This window comes from Doryrhamphus excisus, chromosome 1 (assembly GCF_030265055.1).
Source record: "Doryrhamphus excisus isolate RoL2022-K1 chromosome 1, RoL_Dexc_1.0, whole genome shotgun sequence".
Lineage (NCBI taxonomy): Eukaryota > Metazoa > Chordata > Actinopteri > Syngnathiformes > Syngnathidae > Doryrhamphus > Doryrhamphus excisus.
Genome location: NC_080466.1, coordinates 10,031,539 through 10,049,544, shown reverse-complemented (window position 1 = coordinate 10,049,544; position 18,006 = coordinate 10,031,539). Strand labels below are relative to the sequence as shown.

The window sequence follows — 18,006 nt, the reverse complement described above, 5'->3', positions numbered from 1 at the left end:
CAACCCCTCACTCATATTACACAGAACGTTTAGAAGGGCACTGCCTCACATATTTAACGATTTTAGACTGAAGCGTTCACTTTAATATGTAGGAGTCAATTTAATTAAAGACAAGAATCACTTACGATAATGGTCCTCAAACCTTAAACCTTTAAAACAAAGTACCACCAACTTGAAGTACTTGGTACCTCTGCTTAGTCAGAGTTTAGATTGGAACACATATGTATAGGGCGAATTAAACTTCTTAATATTTCAGTAAAATAATCTTTGAAAGAACAAAAAGAGCTAAGCATATTTTTGTACAGATAATTTAATGTACATACAACAAATCGGGTTCATTACAGCTCCTAATTAAAAGGGGCCGCTAAATATGCTAACTTTTTAAAGTTTCCAATAAAAACTGCAATGTAGCCTCTTACTACCATTCCTTACCACCGCATATATTTTTAGAATATAATATGTAATCTGATGTAATCTGAAATACTGTAGTTTGATATTGTAGCGACCCTGATGTGTTGTTGGCGTGTTGTAGTGTCTGACCGTTCCGGTTGGCCATTAATGCACCAGCGTTGTGGGCGTGTAGTTGTGAGGGAACCAGGAAAAAAGCAATGGTGTAGTTGCTATCTGTGTTTTGATAGCGTGGTTGCGGCCAACAATAGCCATTATTGTGTGCAATAAAAACCTTGTTATTGGCCACAGTCGTGTGATTTCCATCGCATTGGCGACTACAGTCTGACTTATACAGTCAGCTGACGCGCTTCGGCATTCAATTCAATCATTCTCATTGACAGTAGCAGGACAAAATATATTTGATAGTCAATTATTGCAGCCACTAGAGGTCAGTATTGAGTAACCTAAAACTAATCCCTCTTGATATATCAAATAAGCACTAATGCCAGGGTCCACAAATTCTACGAAGAACGACGTTTATTCAGACATATTTACAACATTGCCACAATCCAGTTATTCACAAGGTAAAAGGACAGAACACAATTTCTAGAAATAATATTTTAACATCCAGGAATATGTACAAAATACATATTTGGCACTGAGTGGTAAAAAAAAGAGTTGCGATGAGTCAACATGAACAATCATTTTAAGATTTTGGTGAGAACAACAAACAAAACAAAACAAAATAACCCAAAAGGTGTTTATCCAGTGAGAAGGTCACTGCAAAGCATATTATTGCAGTTAATTAAGTAATGCTGGTGATGCTGTTTGTGACTAATTCTTAAATGCTTTTTTTTTTATTCAGTGCAAACACTGTTATACATGGCTAGCCTGTATATACCATATATATATATATATATATGTGTGTGTGTGTGTGTGTGTGTGTGTGTGTGTGTGTGTGTGTGTGTGTAGATCCATTTGGTGAAAATAAAAAGCCAATACAGTGAACCGATCAGCTTTTCTTAAATACGAACTAAACAGATTTAATCACAAACAAAAACACAGAGAAATTAGCAACAGCAACTGTCAAGGTAATGTATAAAAGTGCAGTTGCCTTTGGGTGATTGACATTTGGAGCACCAAAGAGGCTGCTGCTGCTTAAGAAAGTGCCCCCTCTAGTGGCCCCTTGTTGAACTACACCATGCCAGTAGCCGACCATTCCTAAAGTGCTTCTTGATTTTCATTAGAGGCCGAATGCTCATGGTGTTTTAAAAGATAAAGAATCTAAATATATCCACCTCAGGCGTGTCACAATTTGATATGAAGGTGACCCCACAAATAAATCTCAGGTTAATTCTCGGCAACATAAAGTTCTGTTCGTTTTTACACAAAGTGCTAACTGACCGACTCACCACAAACTAGCCAAATATTTTCAGATACTTCAATGTACTAAAGTCAAGTGAGTCCATGTCCCACCAGTCGACAAAAGGCATGCAGTGCTTTTTCAGAATAACCTTATCTTTGTACATTAAAAACTGCAGTTGTGTCTGCTTTCAACAAAGCATTTGGTTCACCACTGCATTTAACTTCTCAGCGCAATGTATTGACAATACACTTCAGAGATGGTCTGTCATCCCAAAAATAGGTCCACAAATATACCATGTACACAGTATTGAGTCTCTTCATTGTGGACACTGAAGCTGGTTAATGTGTCTCCCGCCTTTGCCAGTGTCCAGTTTGAAGAGTCCTGTTAGAAAAGTGTGTTTAAAAAAAATGTTTTATTTAGTTGCACACCACAGGGCGGTAACATAAGGGTGTCGGTGGGAGACATACCTCGTACATCCTTCTTGCCTTTCAAGATTCTATGGCAGCCTTTAAGTGAACAAACTGCACAAAAAAATTAAGCAGATGCATTACAACATCCAGAAAATACACTTGGAAAAACTGTGCTTAGTCATTCCTTACTTCCCAAAAGTATTTACTTGTCAAAGACGCTGTAGTTACTATGAATACACATAAAACCATCCATTTCCTATACTGCTTATCCTCACCAGGGTCGCTGGCATGGCCTATCACAGCTAAGAGGCAGGGTACACCCTGGACTGGCTGCCAGCCAATCACAGGGCACATATAGACAAACAACCATTCACACTCACATTCATACCTATGGACAATTTGGAGTCACCAATTAACCTAGCATGTTTTTGGAATGTGGGAGCAAACTGGAGTACCCGGAGAAAACCTACGCATGCACAGGGAGAACATGCAAACTCCTAACAGAGATGCTTGAGGGAATCGAACCCGGGTCTCCTAGCTGTGTGTCCTGCACGCTAGCCACTTTATATTTAAGTATGACATTCTGGACTAAGTACATTTCTGCTCCGGTTAAAATTACGATGTTGAACTTACCAACTCTCTCTTACTGCTTCAATGTCGCTCACCAGATTCTGCGCTAGACAGATGCCAAAAATCTAACAAAACAACAACAACAAGCGCACATAAGATTGCTACAAATATAGCTTCCCACAAAAATAAATAGCAGTGTTTCTTACTTGTAATAATGCAATCCCGATAAAAATCCCCGCCACTCCTGTTAGGTTGTCTTGAAGCCACTTCTCAAATTGTGGGACGCAGCCTTTAATGTAGATGAAAGTCCTCTTCTCTGAGTCCTAAAAAGCCCAGGACATTTTACACGGCCTGTTTACATTTTCATTCAAGTCACATGTACACTGTGTTTTCAAACATGGTTGCGCTTTTGTCAGAAGGGTATTGACACATAGTGAGTTAAGTTTTCCTAAGTGCCTTCTCTTATTTTCCTTTCACATTTTTAAGCAGAGAAAACACAGCCTTTCCCCACATTATGCTCAGACTGAGAGAGTGAGGGCCAAAGCTAAGGATGGGGGTTGAGGGTGGGGGTTTCAAATCCCACCGCATTGCTGCAGCATGAGTAACACCACATCAGTACTGCTGGCAATCCAGCTGCTTTATTTTGGACTGCGCTGAAAGGAGGCTATTGTACTGAGGAGGGAGGAGAACCTGATGACCTCATGTTTTGTCGTGAAGCACCAGGATATACGTAAGGGATGCTTTAAAGTGAATTACTCACCTTTTTTGCTCTGATGTCGTATCCACACTGAGTATTGATGACATCCTCCTAAGAAGACACAATGAGCAGACTATAACTGCTGTGTATGAGTGATTCTATGAAGGGCTGTCACAAAACTACCAGCACAGTATTTTAGTATCTTGTTTTTTAGAAAGGCAGCATTGCAAAACACTGTGTTGTTGTCATTTTTCTAAAAATAAAATGCAATATAGCCCATATCAGAACATTACTAATAAGAATTAAGGTCACAGTGATCGCTGTTTTGTTTGTCAAAAACTATTGAAACACAAGTTACATGTAGTATTCTGGTCACTACGCATCAGTAATCTTACATGATGTCAGATTACATTACCTTTCACACTGTATGGAGACTGGCTGAGCTGAGAGTGAGTGTTAAAAAAAAAGGTTCCCTTCTCATTCCGTGTGGAAGTGGTAAGTTTTTCGCTTCCCCAAACACCAGGTTTTGAACAAGTAAATTGGAGAGGCCAACAAGTTAGCTTGGTAGCTTGCTATGCTGCTTTGTCCCTGCAGTGATCCTGTAGCCTGTGCAATGTGATGTAAACAAATAATAATAGGAGTGTAAAAGTGACAATTGGTCTCATATAATGTTAAAACCCATATTTAGAAAGTCATACACAAACTACAAAAACATTTAGTTTATTAATTTGTGGGGGTTCACTTATCGCTGTCGGGTCTGGTACCAATTGGTACCAACCGCAATAAAAAACGAGGGATGACTTATTGAATGTTTTAGCACGATATCACCAAGTTCTTGTGTAATACAAAGTTAAAATGTAGGCAATTTTATCTTCATCCTACAATTGTAATGTTATAGTGTTTCAATAAACCAAAACAGAAAATATCAATGTGGCCTCCGCAGCTATCAATTTTCTTTAATGTCACCCTCAGCGGAAAACGTTCGGATACACCTGCTGGAGAACCATCAGCCTTGATTTGTGTCCTCCTGTCCCACCCAGGGGCGTCACTACATTCTGAGGACAGGGGGAGCTTAGCCCCCTGGAGATGCACAGGATATGAATGAATGTAGTAGACACTAGGAAAGCCAAAAAAAACAAATAACGAACAAGAACCGGGATATAACTTTCCCACTTTGGACAGATTTAGAAAATATACTCAATTGTTTTAGGCCACCATTAAATTTACATACGTGCACATAATCTACACTACACAAGCTCTACAAGCATTCTGTCCAGTTGACAGTGATCAATTATATAATAATCATTACTATATTATTAATTAGCCTATTATTATTACTATCATCATTATGCTTCTTTTGATTATTGTAGTAGTAGCTGGTATTAGCCTGCTTTTGCCCGATTATAGCCCCCCTAAAATAGGCCTAATGATGCCACTGGTCCCACCTCTTAATGTTATGTTATTGTATGGTATCTATTACGTTGAACAGGTTGAGAGTTACTGTATTGTCACAGTTTCAGCTGGAATAAAAGCCTTCTTTCAGCCACAGTCTCAGACTGTGCTGAGAGTGATAGGACTAAACATAGAGAAGTCTGCATGCCCCGCTGAATAGTTTCCAGCTTTCTGGAGGACACAGATAACCAAACTATCTATAACAGGGAGGAGCTCTACATTCTCCCCTAAAAAAAAAAAACTAACCGTCACAACATTTCTGCATACCAGGAAAGGCATGACTGACTGTACGGCTCCCAGCACAAATAGTACTGTACAAAGAATGTTTTGAAGAAAGTGGGCAGGAAACGTGTGGGAATGAGCCATACATACCGCTGGATCTTTGGTGCAGCAGGAAAAGGGCACGCCGCACTTCTCCCGACTTGGGTTAGAATCTGTGCAGTTGAAGTACATGTTCAAATTCCAGTCGTCAGCTCCAAAAGCTCCGCAGCACTCCCACTGCAACGAGGTCAAAAGGGCAACATAACTCCCAAATATATCAACATAAACACAAAGTCAAGTCAAATTAGATTCAAAACTCAAGAGCACATATTCTTGGGTGAAGTCGATCAGGTTCTGAAGATCAATGTCGTCCCTGTAAGCTCGAATGTTGTTGTTGATGAAAAAGTTGAGCTGGTCCTTGATCCAGTCTTTGAAGACAAAGGCCAGTACTCCTGCTGTCAGTTCTAAGAAGAAGATGATACCCAGGAACACTGAAAACTAAACACACAATACATCTTAGAAACATTTCTTCATAGCTCACCAATGTGTTGAACCTTTCCAAGTCGACATCCCCTAACTCATTCGACATAAGCAGTTCTTGTCGTCATAAATGAAGCTAGCCATTATTTGCATATGTTTTCCTCCATTTGTGCAAAATCTACAAAAAAATAGAAACTTGGAATGCAAGCGGCAGTTCCTTTCCTGTCGCCCCTACGACCTTTCTTTGTTTGTTACCTCCACCAAGCACAGCACAAGAGCAGCACTGGTGTTTATCTGTGTTTGTTCAACATAACTTGAAAAACTCTGAAGGGATTTGGATTAAACTTTTAATATTTGTCAAAGATGAGATATAGAATAACTGATGAAATTTGGGGGGTGATCTGGATAACCAATTTGCGATTTTATCTCCATGACAGCGGTTGTCCATGTATGTACTTTTTAGTAATAAGAAGAACACCGTGGATTGGGATTTGATAATTTGGTTGACATAAACCGGGTCAACTTAAACTGGTTCTACTGTAGTAACACGCAGTCACTTACAAATTTGAGCAAGAAAGAGTTTTCCCTCAGCGCTCCGATGCAACCAGCAAATCCCAGAATGAACATCACGCCGCCGACCACCAGAAAGAGCCACACTGGATCGAAGCCCCCCAGGTCGGTTATGGATGAAATGTTGGATAGAACACCCTGGTGGGGTAGTAAACGGACAAGATATTAGTCATTAAAAACTGAATAATTGGAGCTCTGATGAACTGATCATTAAATATGACATGAAATTGATTGTTGTCATTTTGAAGCATTCATTCATTCATTTTCTACCGCTTATCCTCACGAGGGTTGCAGGGGTGCTTTGGAGTCGCCAATTAACCTAGCATGTTTTTGGAATGTGGGAGGAAACCAGAATAACCGGAGAAAACCCACGCATGCACGGGGAGAACATGCAAGGTATGAGTGTGAATGGTTGTTTGCCTATATGTGCCCTGTGATTGGCTGGCGACCAGTCCAGGGTGTACCCCGCCTCTCGCCTGAAGACAGCTGGGATAGGCTCCAGCACCCCCTCGACCCTTGTGAGGATAAGCATCATAGAAAATGCATGGATGGATATATTATATATCTTCATCTTCTTCTTCTTTCTCTTTGGGCTTTTCCCTTCAGGGGTCGACACAGCAAATCAATCTCCTCCATCCAACCCTGTCTCTCTCACACCAACTACCCTCATGTCCTACTTCACTACATTCATAAACCTCCTCTTTGGTCTTCCTCTACGCCTCCTACCTGGCAGCTCTAAACGCAGAATCCTTCTACCAATATATTCACTATCTCTTCTCTGGACATGTCCCAACCATCTCAGTCTGGCCTCTCTGACTTTATCTCCAAAGCCTCTAACATGTAATGTCCCTCTGATGTACTCCTTCCTGATCCTATCCATCCTGGTCACTCCCATTGAGAACCTAAGCATCCTCATCTCATCAAGAAATGTGAATATTCAGATGTCTTGCTGTCGAGAGAATGTCACTTGTGTGGGCATAAACAACCAGCACAAGACTGTGACTGAACCTCTGTGCTCACCTTTTCACTCCATGCCCACAAACCGATACCAAGGAACGCCACTCCAAGGAACTAGACAGGAATTAGAGCAAAAATGATTATTCTTGTGATCCATAATGAGAAGTCCATCAATACCAAAACACTTTTGAGGAAAATAGGTTGCAGATGTAGGTCAGAAACAACTACTTTCCATTATTACATGTATGATAACACGCCTTGAACACAATCAACCGGGGTTGCAGTGGTGTGAAAAAATTAGGACATCCCTATTGCTTTGGATTATGCATTGTAAGCATCTAGAAATCTGGTACATTTAACATGGTATAATTTCAGTTTATACATGCTTTTAAACATGAACAAATTCCAACAGCTCCCAGGATGTAAACAAGAGCGGTGGCCCTAAAACAAAAGCAAAAGGCTGATGCCTGATGGAGGCAGCAAGTGCACTCGAGCAGCAAGATTTGTAGCGGGGATGAATGCTCATCGAGAAAAACGTTTGAGCACATAAGTCAACGTACAATGGAGCCCTTAATGTCAGATGTAACCCGTTCAAACAAAAGAGGCCCGAAGACACAAAACTGCAAGCAGAGAGGGACTTACCCAGAATATGATGTTGAATCCAAAGATGAAATACTTAATGCAGCAGCTCACTTCATGAGCCTTGAAATGCTTTCCTGACATCATGTTTGTTTTTCAACGCTTTGTCGTCTCAAACCGCCACAAAACAATCAAATCGATGGTGATACGGTCAACAGTCGCCTTGTGGAAACACCCGTTTATTTTGTATCCACTGTTTGAAAAATTCTCAGCGGCATCCTGTTTGCGGCTAGCAAAAGCGCCCGTTTGACATCGAAAAAGGGGATTATATGACGTCGTGTATGACGCCGGTTAGCACTCTACTGAAAAATATGACTCCCCTAAACCAACAGAATTCGCTGAGTTTTTATTTGAGCATAATCTTGACATGGTTGTTTGATTGAAGCGCGTGGAAACCAATGAGGCTCCGCGTTGTCCAAGGAGGGCGGGACTTTGTTAGCCAGTGTCCTTTTTTCCCCCTGGCTGTTATGGTGTAATTTATGAATAATCAGATTGATGAATAAACGCTGCACAATTAGATACAACTCGAGTATATTCATATCAGCCTATCATGGTTACTTATTTAGTTGTATTTATCAAGCACAAGGTGAAACGGGCATAGGGTCTTCTGAGAATGGGGAGAGAGGCAGCTGAAAAAAATAAAGAACATGTATTTTTCAACTTCAGTTTTGTTCAGAGGCAAAAATATATGTCTTGGTTCCTACAGTGAACAAGGAGTGAACCATATTATATTCTCTGACAGGAGGCTCACTGAGCTACCAGTAAACTGTGATACACCCGTATATTCTAGTATGTGAAGCAAAAAAGTAGTAATTTTCTTACTCCTATATTATTTTTTAATATTTATATATTTTTAAAACCATATTATTCGTAAAAATATTATCCAACCTTCATTATAATCCATTGATTTTGTAAATCAACATTAAAACAAACAAAAGAAACAGCCCAGCTGAGGTAAACAATGACGTTGAAAAATTCTGCCCCCTGCTGGAGAAAAAGTTCACAATTCCAAAAGATGACAACACAACAAAGAAGAGGACTCAATTGGCTCAATTTATTGCATAAAATAAAGTACCAAAGTTATAATATACTATTACAAATATTTGTTTAAAAACAGCATAAATTATGAAAATAAATATTTATGTGCCGTTTGTCTGTGCTGCCGATGAAAAATAACATACACAAACACACGTGAAAATACACACCATACTGCTGTGTGACCATTAAAATAAAACACTTCATAAATATGTCAAATGTTTTTGTCCTGCACAACGTGCACTGCAGTTCATTCAAAATTATTATACAATCCTGTATTCTCTCCAACAATAAAATGCACACACATTGGCAATACTGTTTATCTCTGGAGACTACAATGAAAAATACTTGGCAATATCAAGGTAGCAATAATACGCTATTAAAACCATTCATTCATTCTCGCAAAATTCAATTTTCTGTGTACATTCTGATCCTTTTTATGTAATAAATTGAAGTCATAAATCTTTGGTGATTATGTTAGCTTCAAAGCACCCTTCTTTCCCTTTCAATTTCTAAATAGATTTTCACTCATTGGACCAAGGAAAAAAACAAAACAGTAAAATCCGTCCAATTATATTACTGACTGTAATTAATAAATAAATCAAAGTGTCTCAATGCAGTAAACACACTCTGCATTCTCTCTCCATACTCGGCATCAGAAAGCATAGAATACACACAATGTGCATCAGAGGATTATGCACTGTTGTTTTCTGTAGTATCCAGTTTGATTTTGGCTTCACACACACATTTTCTAAGAATATCATTTAAAATTCAACGTCTGGAATAAATAAGCCCCAGAGAACATACCATGATAAATAAAAATACACACACACACACAATATGAAATAAAAAGATTAGAAAGTTGCTTTTAGCTTAACAAATTTTAAAAAAATACCCATGATTGACCTGAAATGTTGTGATTTGCCGTTTGTCGTGAAAACCAAATCCATGAACTTTCAATTAATGTTGACATTCATTTTTGGTGTTTTGGTTACATGGCTCTTCATTCATTATTCATTAATAAATGGCTGATATCATGGGTTAATCATAAAGTACAATATATATTTTGCACATAGCATTTCAATTAATCACAATAGCATGCTGGAATACGGTCAACGGTGGAAGAGTCCCACTAAAGTATTCATCACAGTTATTGTTTCCAGTGCATTATCACCACTAATGCTGGTATATTGCACCTATGAGATGCAAGGCAGTTAATACTTTACACTGATGTCTTTTGAGTTACCATCGCAAGTATACAAAATTAACTAAAGCATAAAATGCATAATACTTTCATAAATTATCACATGCTCCTCTCCCTGTTAACAATATTGATGTGGCAGAAAGCCCCATTGCGGATATTGTTTGTGGTACATTTTGTTCTATGACAGAAATGCAGGAGCACTGCTGGCTATTAAAGACCACCTGCATCACCTGATGGGGGGGCAACCAGTCTGGTGATGAATCTTAAAGTGCAACCGGCTGAACGCAGGAGGGTATCCTTAAGTCACCTTGATGGCCGACTTCTTGTGCACGCAGAGGAATGAAACGTAAGGGACGCCAATGAAGGCCCATTTCTCGTTGGGCCAGAACATGATGACAGGACCTCGCTCTGGGGCCTCGTGGGCGACGTCAAAGTAGGCGAAGCAAACGCACCCCAAGTATGAGGCCAGACAAATGAGGATGTGCCTATAAGAGCGACAGATTGTTAATCAAACAGTAAGTATGGCCTTTAACAAGCTTTAAAAAATCCATTCACCTCTCGGATATTGTTTTTGCTGTTGCCTTCTATTAATGCTTTTATTTTAATGGTAATGGTTTTAATTCATTTGAACATGCATCAGATTACAATTGAGTGCATCACATAATCAGTTCACAGTTCCACATGTCCAAAAGGAGTAGGAAGAAGCAAAGCTTATTAACCCTCCATCTGGTACTTTTATGTATGTGTATGTATGTGTATATTTTGGATATCTTGTAAAATTGTCTTTTTTACTCTACTTTATAACCTTTTTTTTTTTTTTAAACTTGACTACTGCACTGAAAGGAGAAGCTCTCCAATCTCGTTGTACATCTCTTATAATGACAATAAAGGCCATTCCATTCCATTTGACTTTTACAATCAGTAACTGTTACATTTGTTCACTTCCTGCTTTCCTAATATATATATTTTTTTTATTTATTTTAATTTTTTGTCACTGACTGAAGTACGAAGTGATATGTCCATACAATCACATAAAGGGTACCATAGTAACTGTCAATATAGTGATATATATAGCACATCATGACTGGTGATTGAAATGTTTCTTGCCACCTTATGTTTATTCTCACTCTTTCTCGTTGTCCCATCTGAAATTGAGCTAAAACAGGCAATGATTGTATTGTTGTGTGCCGTTGTATTCCGTTATTGCTCTATTTTCCTGTCTTCTCTGTCCCCTCTTAAATGAAGCTAAAGCAAACATTAGCAGGTGATGTTTTGGTCTCTTCACTTTTTGCTTATTCACAAGTTCTCAAATGAGGTCCTGTTGTTGTCTTTTGTTTGTGCTCTCACATTTCTCTCTGTTTACAGGTTCCAGCAGGTGTTACTGTTGTCTCCATTCATTTCTGGCTATCCCTTTTCAAACCACGTACTAGTTGACGCGGAATCAAAAGCACCTTTTCTGGTTGCAGCCATATCGTGCACCTCAATGTGTGTCATTTGCCCAAACCATCAGAATTGATTATGACGCCCATCCCTCACATGCATACACTGTATGTTCCTTCATTGATTGTGTGTTTCTGTGAGCTCACCAAGCACAGTGTAGGTAGGGAAAGTTGACAGATGACCACATTTCACAGAAAATCCTGTCGCTGATCCAGCAGAGTAGAGCCAGTGCCCACCAGATCCCCGAGATCAGACCCAGCTTAAACACACGTGGGTTTTCACACCTGCAACAAGCACAGTTGTTGTCCATAACAATGGTGCATATCATCTTCATTTTGCCTCATTATCATCTCGAGTTGCCCTTTTGTTCAAAGTGCCTCACAATACCACCCAATGTTCAAAGCATACAGACATGGGTGGTGAGTTTCACTGGGCTTTGTTCAAGCTTGACGCTGTACAAAAAATGTCCCAGATGGTTCTCAGGCCTCCCAGCTGTGCAGTGTTAACTGCCCTGTTTTCACCGTCCATACACCTCTACTCTTTGACGGCATTTCACCCCATACTTAGCCCCATAGAACAGCAAGCCAAGCACGCCGCTCCGCTTCTCTGCACATAATATCTGCTATTAAGACACGTCCGTGACCCTGACACAGACTTATTCACAATGCTGCTGATGCAAAACTATTATTAGTCGTGTCCTTAAGCACGAACGCAGACACACACACACCCACACAAACCCTGCTGCTGGCTGAACAGTGCAGTCACTATGACAAACTCCTCCCTAAAGGATGGAGTCATGCTAGTTGACAGGCATTTTATTACAGATTGCCCTCGCTCCAAGGGGTGTCTTTGGTTTGAGACAAAAAGGAACAACAAAAGAGATAAAAAAGGTCCTCTTTTATGCAAAATATACTTCGGAATGACGGGAGCATGTCTTCCTTCAGCCTGTTTATGAGCGTGACATGTGAGAAAGATGTATTATCTTCTTAAAATAGCTGAATTATTTTGTTTTTCTTCAGAAAATACGCTAACCAAGCATGATGTTGCTGTTAAAAATGTGACAGTAAATACAGACACGTAAATACACACCAACAAAATTGTTGGTACCCTTACGGCAATCAGGACTCATAGAAGGCCAATTCAGAATAATCAAAAGTTTGGCTCTTAGCCATTGGCTGTGATATTGGCTGTGTGTTTTGGGTCATTGTCTTGTTAGACAACCCCTTGACCTGGGACCTGCAACGTGTTTCCCGGTGGGTATAGTGTTCTTTTCTTTTATGCATCTTTTTTCGCATCTGTAAACACAGAGCAGATGTGGCTTGCTAAAAAGCTTGAGATTTGTCTCCCAGAAGCTTTGCAGGTTGTCTATGCATTTTGGCAAATTCCAGTATCATTTTAGTCATTATTGTGAGTTTTAAAAGGGTAGCAACTATTTTATCCATGTGTGTGTGTTATGTAACATTTGTGTCCTGTTCCACTCATTAATGTTGATATGTTGGCCAAGTGCAGAGTTGTAACTGTAAAAGTATAATCTAAAAAGTGACGCAACGACAGTGTGTAATAAAAGCACCTTCAAACAGTCTGAACTCTACCATCAAGGTTAAATTTTAGCCAAAACACTTCCAATACTACCGTGGGACATAGTTTTGGTGAAAAAATAGTATAATACGGCTCCTTAATGTGGACTTCATTTGAGTGAAGTAAAAACAACGACACCAATAGAGGAAACTTACATAACTTTGATTTACAATAGGAGCGTACGAATGGTCATGTCTGTCCTTCCGCCAATTAGAAAATCCTGACTTTAGCAGATGCTAGAGGCTACTCCCGGGCAAAAGGAAATAACGACAGAATAGCTGGCAAGTGATACTTCCTCCCAAAGGGAAGTTGGCCTCCAGTGTCCCTGATACTGTCTATTCTTATGTGTTATGTTGGTGCTTGATACATCATTACACAAATTGAGGTATCAATTCTCAGCGTGATGCCTGAGAAACAGTGACTATCAAACATAACATATAATGAGCGGGAGCATCGGGACCCTGTTTTGAAGACGAGATTACTGCTTGAAGTGACGAAGAGTGTGACAGCTTGAGATAAGTGAAGTAGTCGGAAAGTCTACGTATATTGGGTGGAGTCTCTCTTACTTGAGAGAAAGGAGGGGGAGTGTCTGGAAGTCTTCATAAACCTTCAAACTTATAGCAGAACTGAAAAATACAGCTGAATAGGTACAGATTCTGGAAGAACTATAAAGCTTTGTGTGCTGGTTATCGTGTGCAGCTGCTCTATAAGAGTCCACGACTCAATACAAAGAGCTAAAAACATTTACATTACATTTGTATTGTAACAGCAGCCCACTGTTAGTACTGATGAACAGTGAACAGGTCTGCAGTGTAATTGTGCAGGTTGTCTTTGTTTTTCAAATTTGACAAAAATCGGTGTCGGCCAAACAGATGTCATCAGTGCAAAAAAATGTTTCGAAATGCAACCTCGAGAACGACTTTGGAAAGTCCACTAGTCGCAGATATTGTAAGTAATAATACCTCATTCAAAGATGCATAAAGGGTCACTGGGAAGCTGGTGACAAAACAAACATGTAAAATATTCTTAGACTGTTAGGTTTACTTACAATTGTACATAATAACTTTCTATGATTCATGTTATTGGCCACACAATTAGTCATGAACTTGTTTTACAACACATAGGTTGTTTGTGTCCCATTGGACGTGACTAAGGGGTGGAGATTAGTCTCACTGTAAAAAACAAGCAAACAGTATGGCAGCAGGAAATCCTCCCCACTTAGCAGAAACCACCTTTTATGACTGGCACCGACAGTAATGTCAAGAATTATCAACAGGTTGAACAATAGAAAGGTTGATGTCAAGAGAGTGAGGCTGGCGGGAAGAAGGAAACAGAAAGAGAAAAGTGGCCACGGACATTCTTTTACTGACTCTATAGTGGGTTCGGTAAAACGTGTCTTTTGACAATGCATGAACAAAAGGGCAAAAGGTTAAGTGTTAATGAACTGCTGACTACATGTTGACACTGTTTCTCTCTCTCTTGGCCCTTATGGACAACACACACACACCAAAACTGCATACAGTGACAGAAACAGGCTGTTGCTGTAACTTCATACTACTAAAGACAAATATGTACCCCTCCAGTGTTGCCTGTGCTATTATTTTTCTGAGGCATCGTGTGATCGTGTGGGGCTACCCGATGCCCGCTGGCCCTTAATCCAATGATGATAAAAAGAGCATATCTGTATTACGTGTAGGCTAGCATGTCTTCCAAAGTATTTACAGCACAACCCATAGTGGGTGCCACACATATAATTTCAGTTCATGTGAAATATTGAGGTCACCCCAGGTGTTTTTTTGTTGTTGTTGTTTTGACCAATTATTGTTTCCAGTACCCCTGTGGTATTGCCACGATGCATTTAGAGCCCTGGCTGACGTAATACTAGAAATAGTCCCTGGTAGTACAGGGTTTTGTTTTTTTTTTTTAAAAAAAAGGTTTGACAACTGACCTTTTAAGCTCTGTGACGAGCAGCACTGTGCACGGGATGCCCAGAGTCATGAGCGACAGGGAATTAATAACAGGTTTGACAAAGGCCAACCCTGTTGTGATCCCTGACAAGATTGCGATGACCACTTTGAACCTTGACCTAGAGCAAAGAGCAAAATACTATTCAGATAAACATAATTCATGAAGGGAACTATGGCACTGTGGGGTGTTGGGATAGCTCCAAATCTTTCCACAATGTTCTAAGACTGAGCTACATGGGAAAATTAAGAGCAACCATGATGGCTATGTGACAATGAAAAGAGAAGTAAGGACATGTGAAGCAGCTTTTACTGGTGTCAGCTATCTTAGGCTGCCCTATTATTAAACTAGAGGGTCACAGCAGTGGACATGTCATGTGACAGAATATGCAGCCGAGGACATCAGCAGTAATTTGGAACTGCAATTACATGGTGTGTGGATTTAAACATATGTTTAAAGCTTGTAAAAGTCATGAATCAACAACAAATCATAGTGTAAAATATGACCTTGTGCCACAAGATTAATGAATTTAATTTATTAATCATACAATAAATGAAAATTAACTTGATCATTTACTGGCCTCAATATATTGCCATGTGCATGCGTGTCTGTTTTCCTCATCTCTCACCTCCAAACAGACATGAAGGATTGAAGGAGTGTAGCCTCGTTCATTGTACTTTTCTTAAAGTAATGTTAAAATCTTGTCTTGTATCATTCTCCTACACCCAATTTCCTGTATCGTCCCCAACTGATAAACATACCGATCCCTCCTGAACATCCTGGGGAGGTATCTTTTGGGGAACCACATGGCGATGGCACACATTAGCACCCATAAAATGGCCAACTCATCCAGCATCTGTCCCAGGAAGCTGAGAGTGGCATGGAAGTATGTTGATCCGATACCTAAGTGGAGGAGAGAAACACAGGAAAAAAAAAGAGATGGGAAGTGTGCCAGTCAGGTTGGCTATGTGGAGAAGATGAAAGACCTGCCCTTTTCCATACAGATTCTAGCATCCCTTTGCCAAATGTAGTTGTGAGGCCAACCATTAATGCAATAAAAGACTGTGATTTTGTAACTTATACAGCATATAAATCAATAATCCGAGGAGCAGGCTCAATCAATTTGCAACTTAACTGGCCTTGTATTCACATACAAACCCTTTCAATTATCACTACCTGTTTCTGACCTCAGCTAGGCAGCCTCAGGAAACTGAGGGGGGGTTACTGTCGTTTAAATTGAGCACCGGGGGGAATAAAGCACCATAATTCCTCAGTCTTGTTTGTTACATACAGTGGCACCATTTAAGGCTACTGAGTAGAATCAAATCAAACCAGAGCCCTATTCATTGAACCAATGAATAGGGATAGTCATCACAGAGAGGGTAAAAAAAAATGATGGAGGGATAGCCGCAGGCTTCAGCTAATAAGGCTAAAACTGTGCGCCTATACACAGAATGCACTGTATATAAAACATACTGCATGCTATTTGATTGAAGGTAAAATTTGAAATCAGCTGCCTGAGGTTGCACAATTTGGATTTGAACCACATTTTTTATTGGGGGGGGGGATACTTCTTAATAAATTGACTATTTAACCACTGTTATTATTATGATTATTGTCATTGTGCCTGGCTTGTACTGTATGTACATTACTGACATCTGGTGACCAGTGTAGAATACTACATATCACAATTTGAATGTGTCTTCTTGATGCCTTACATTTCTACTCTAGTTCATTTATCCATGTTACCATTATATTTGAATGTGCTTTATTTAGGCTGCACTGAAAGTTAATAGTTCTGTTTGACATTGCAATGTGCCTGTTTCGTATACAGCATCCCTGTATTGACCAATGGGTCACCACACAGTAAAGAATCAGTCAGTCACATCAGTCAAGTCAACTTACCAACCACCACCAGCAGGGTCCAAATGAGGTAAATCCCACTGTTGAAATGTGTTGCATATTGGCGGAACAAGCACATTAATATGGGCGGCAAAACAAAAAATAAAATGTTGCTGATCTGAAATGACAAAACAATGGGGAAAACAGCCCATGAGAAAAGAAAACACAGGCAGATGTTTTCCAGCATGGGGGGGGGGGCTAACTTGTATGTAACTTGATGCTGCAGCTCAAAACAGTAAACATCAAGTCTTGAAAGTCAGTGACAACAGTTCAATAGAAATAAAAACAAAGCCAGAAATGACAGCTGTTCAGCAAAAAAAAATCGCATATTTCTAATTAAAACTGCACACACTCACCGTGTTGTAAAACTCTGCTATGCTCGGGTAAATTAGGTAATTGCCTTCACACCAGTCCACGTCGGAGCTGCCAGCTTGCAACTGGTCCCAAAAAATCAGATTAACATTACTCATGTCTGGACTAGTTGCGTCGGATGGACACAATGTTTTCGTTTCAATGCAAAACAAGCCAAACGACGCTGTTGTCGTGTGCTGTTTTGTTCGCAGGCAAACAAAAGAGAGCTTGGCGATAACACACACATCCACTAGTGCGAAGCTCGGCTTCCTTTCTAGTGTTTGCGACTTGTCTTGACACAGCGTCCTGCTGGACGGAACCATCGACGTCATGCGTTGAGACTCAGAGGCTCAGGAGGTAGCCAAAGAGTTTTTCTGCTCAGTGAAAGGCTTCAGTCCCACTTACTTCCTGTGTCGCTTGCACTAGCTTAGCAACCAAGGACACTAGAGGGCATCCACCTCCGTAGTATGCTCTGCGCGGGTTTGACCGCCATGATGGTAAGCAGAACCAGAAACATTGCATTGTAAACATGTCCGTGGCACACTGCTCAGCCATTAAATGCTCTGACAGACAGTCCAAAATATCATATTTGTTATTTTTCAAGTTTTCCAAAATAAAGACAAGTATGTGTCATAAAAATGTAAATAAACAGGACATTGGACAAAAGTACAGATGTCCGGGATCGGGTTTGGTGCCGATCTGGTGTATTTTAGAAGATTGGATAAAATCGGGTTCTGAC

At 40.0% G+C, this 18,006-nt stretch overlaps 2 protein-coding genes across 2 annotated transcripts; both read right to left on the bottom strand.

The window, feature by feature from the left end:
- Positions 1–902: 902 nt before the first annotated feature.
- On the bottom strand, positions 903–8,162 carry LOC131136015 (tetraspanin-5). Its single transcript, XM_058082477.1, has 10 exons — positions 7,796–8,162; positions 7,217–7,267; positions 6,188–6,334; positions 5,474–5,644; positions 5,258–5,383; positions 3,497–3,544; positions 2,943–3,059; positions 2,800–2,861; positions 2,224–2,277; positions 903–2,137 (listed from the first exon to the last, which is right to left on the bottom strand). The coding sequence occupies exons 1-9, from the start codon at positions 7,877–7,879 to the stop codon at positions 2,265–2,267; spliced, it is 819 nt and encodes a 272-aa protein (XP_057938460.1). The 5' UTR covers positions 7,880–8,162; the 3' UTR covers positions 903–2,137; positions 2,224–2,264.
- Positions 8,163–8,832: 670 nt separating this feature from the next.
- Positions 8,833–17,672, bottom strand: acer2 (alkaline ceramidase 2). Its single transcript, XM_058082463.1, has 6 exons — positions 17,273–17,672; positions 16,920–17,034; positions 15,776–15,917; positions 14,998–15,135; positions 11,618–11,755; positions 8,833–10,516 (listed from the first exon to the last, which is right to left on the bottom strand). The coding sequence occupies exons 1-6, from the start codon at positions 17,597–17,599 to the stop codon at positions 10,330–10,332; spliced, it is 1,047 nt and encodes a 348-aa protein (XP_057938446.1). The 5' UTR covers positions 17,600–17,672; the 3' UTR covers positions 8,833–10,329.
- Between the last annotated feature and the right edge of the window lie 334 nt (positions 17,673–18,006).

Coding starts and splice junctions, on each gene's coding strand:
- acer2 (XM_058082463.1), bottom strand. CDS start 17,599: ATGACGTCGATGGTTCCGTCCAGCAGGACGCTGTGTCAAGACAAGTCG. Junction 17,035..17,272: donor TAGCAGAGTTTTACAACACG/GTGAGTGTGTGC, acceptor TTGTCATTTCAG/ATCAGCAACATTTTATTTTT. Junction 10,517..11,617: donor CCCTACCTACACTGTGCTTG/GTGAGCTCACAG, acceptor TCGCTCTTATAG/GCACATCCTCATTTGTCTGG.
- LOC131136015 (XM_058082477.1), bottom strand. CDS start 7,879: ATGATGTCAGGAAAGCATTTCAAGGCTCATGAAGTGAGCTGCTGCATT. Junction 7,268..7,795: donor GATTCAACATCATATTCTGG/GTAAGTCCCTCT, acceptor ATTCCTGTCTAG/TTCCTTGGAGTGGCGTTCCT. Junction 3,545..5,257: donor GCTGCACCAAAGATCCAGCG/GTATGTATGGCT, acceptor GTGTCTTCTTAG/GAGGATGTCATCAATACTCA.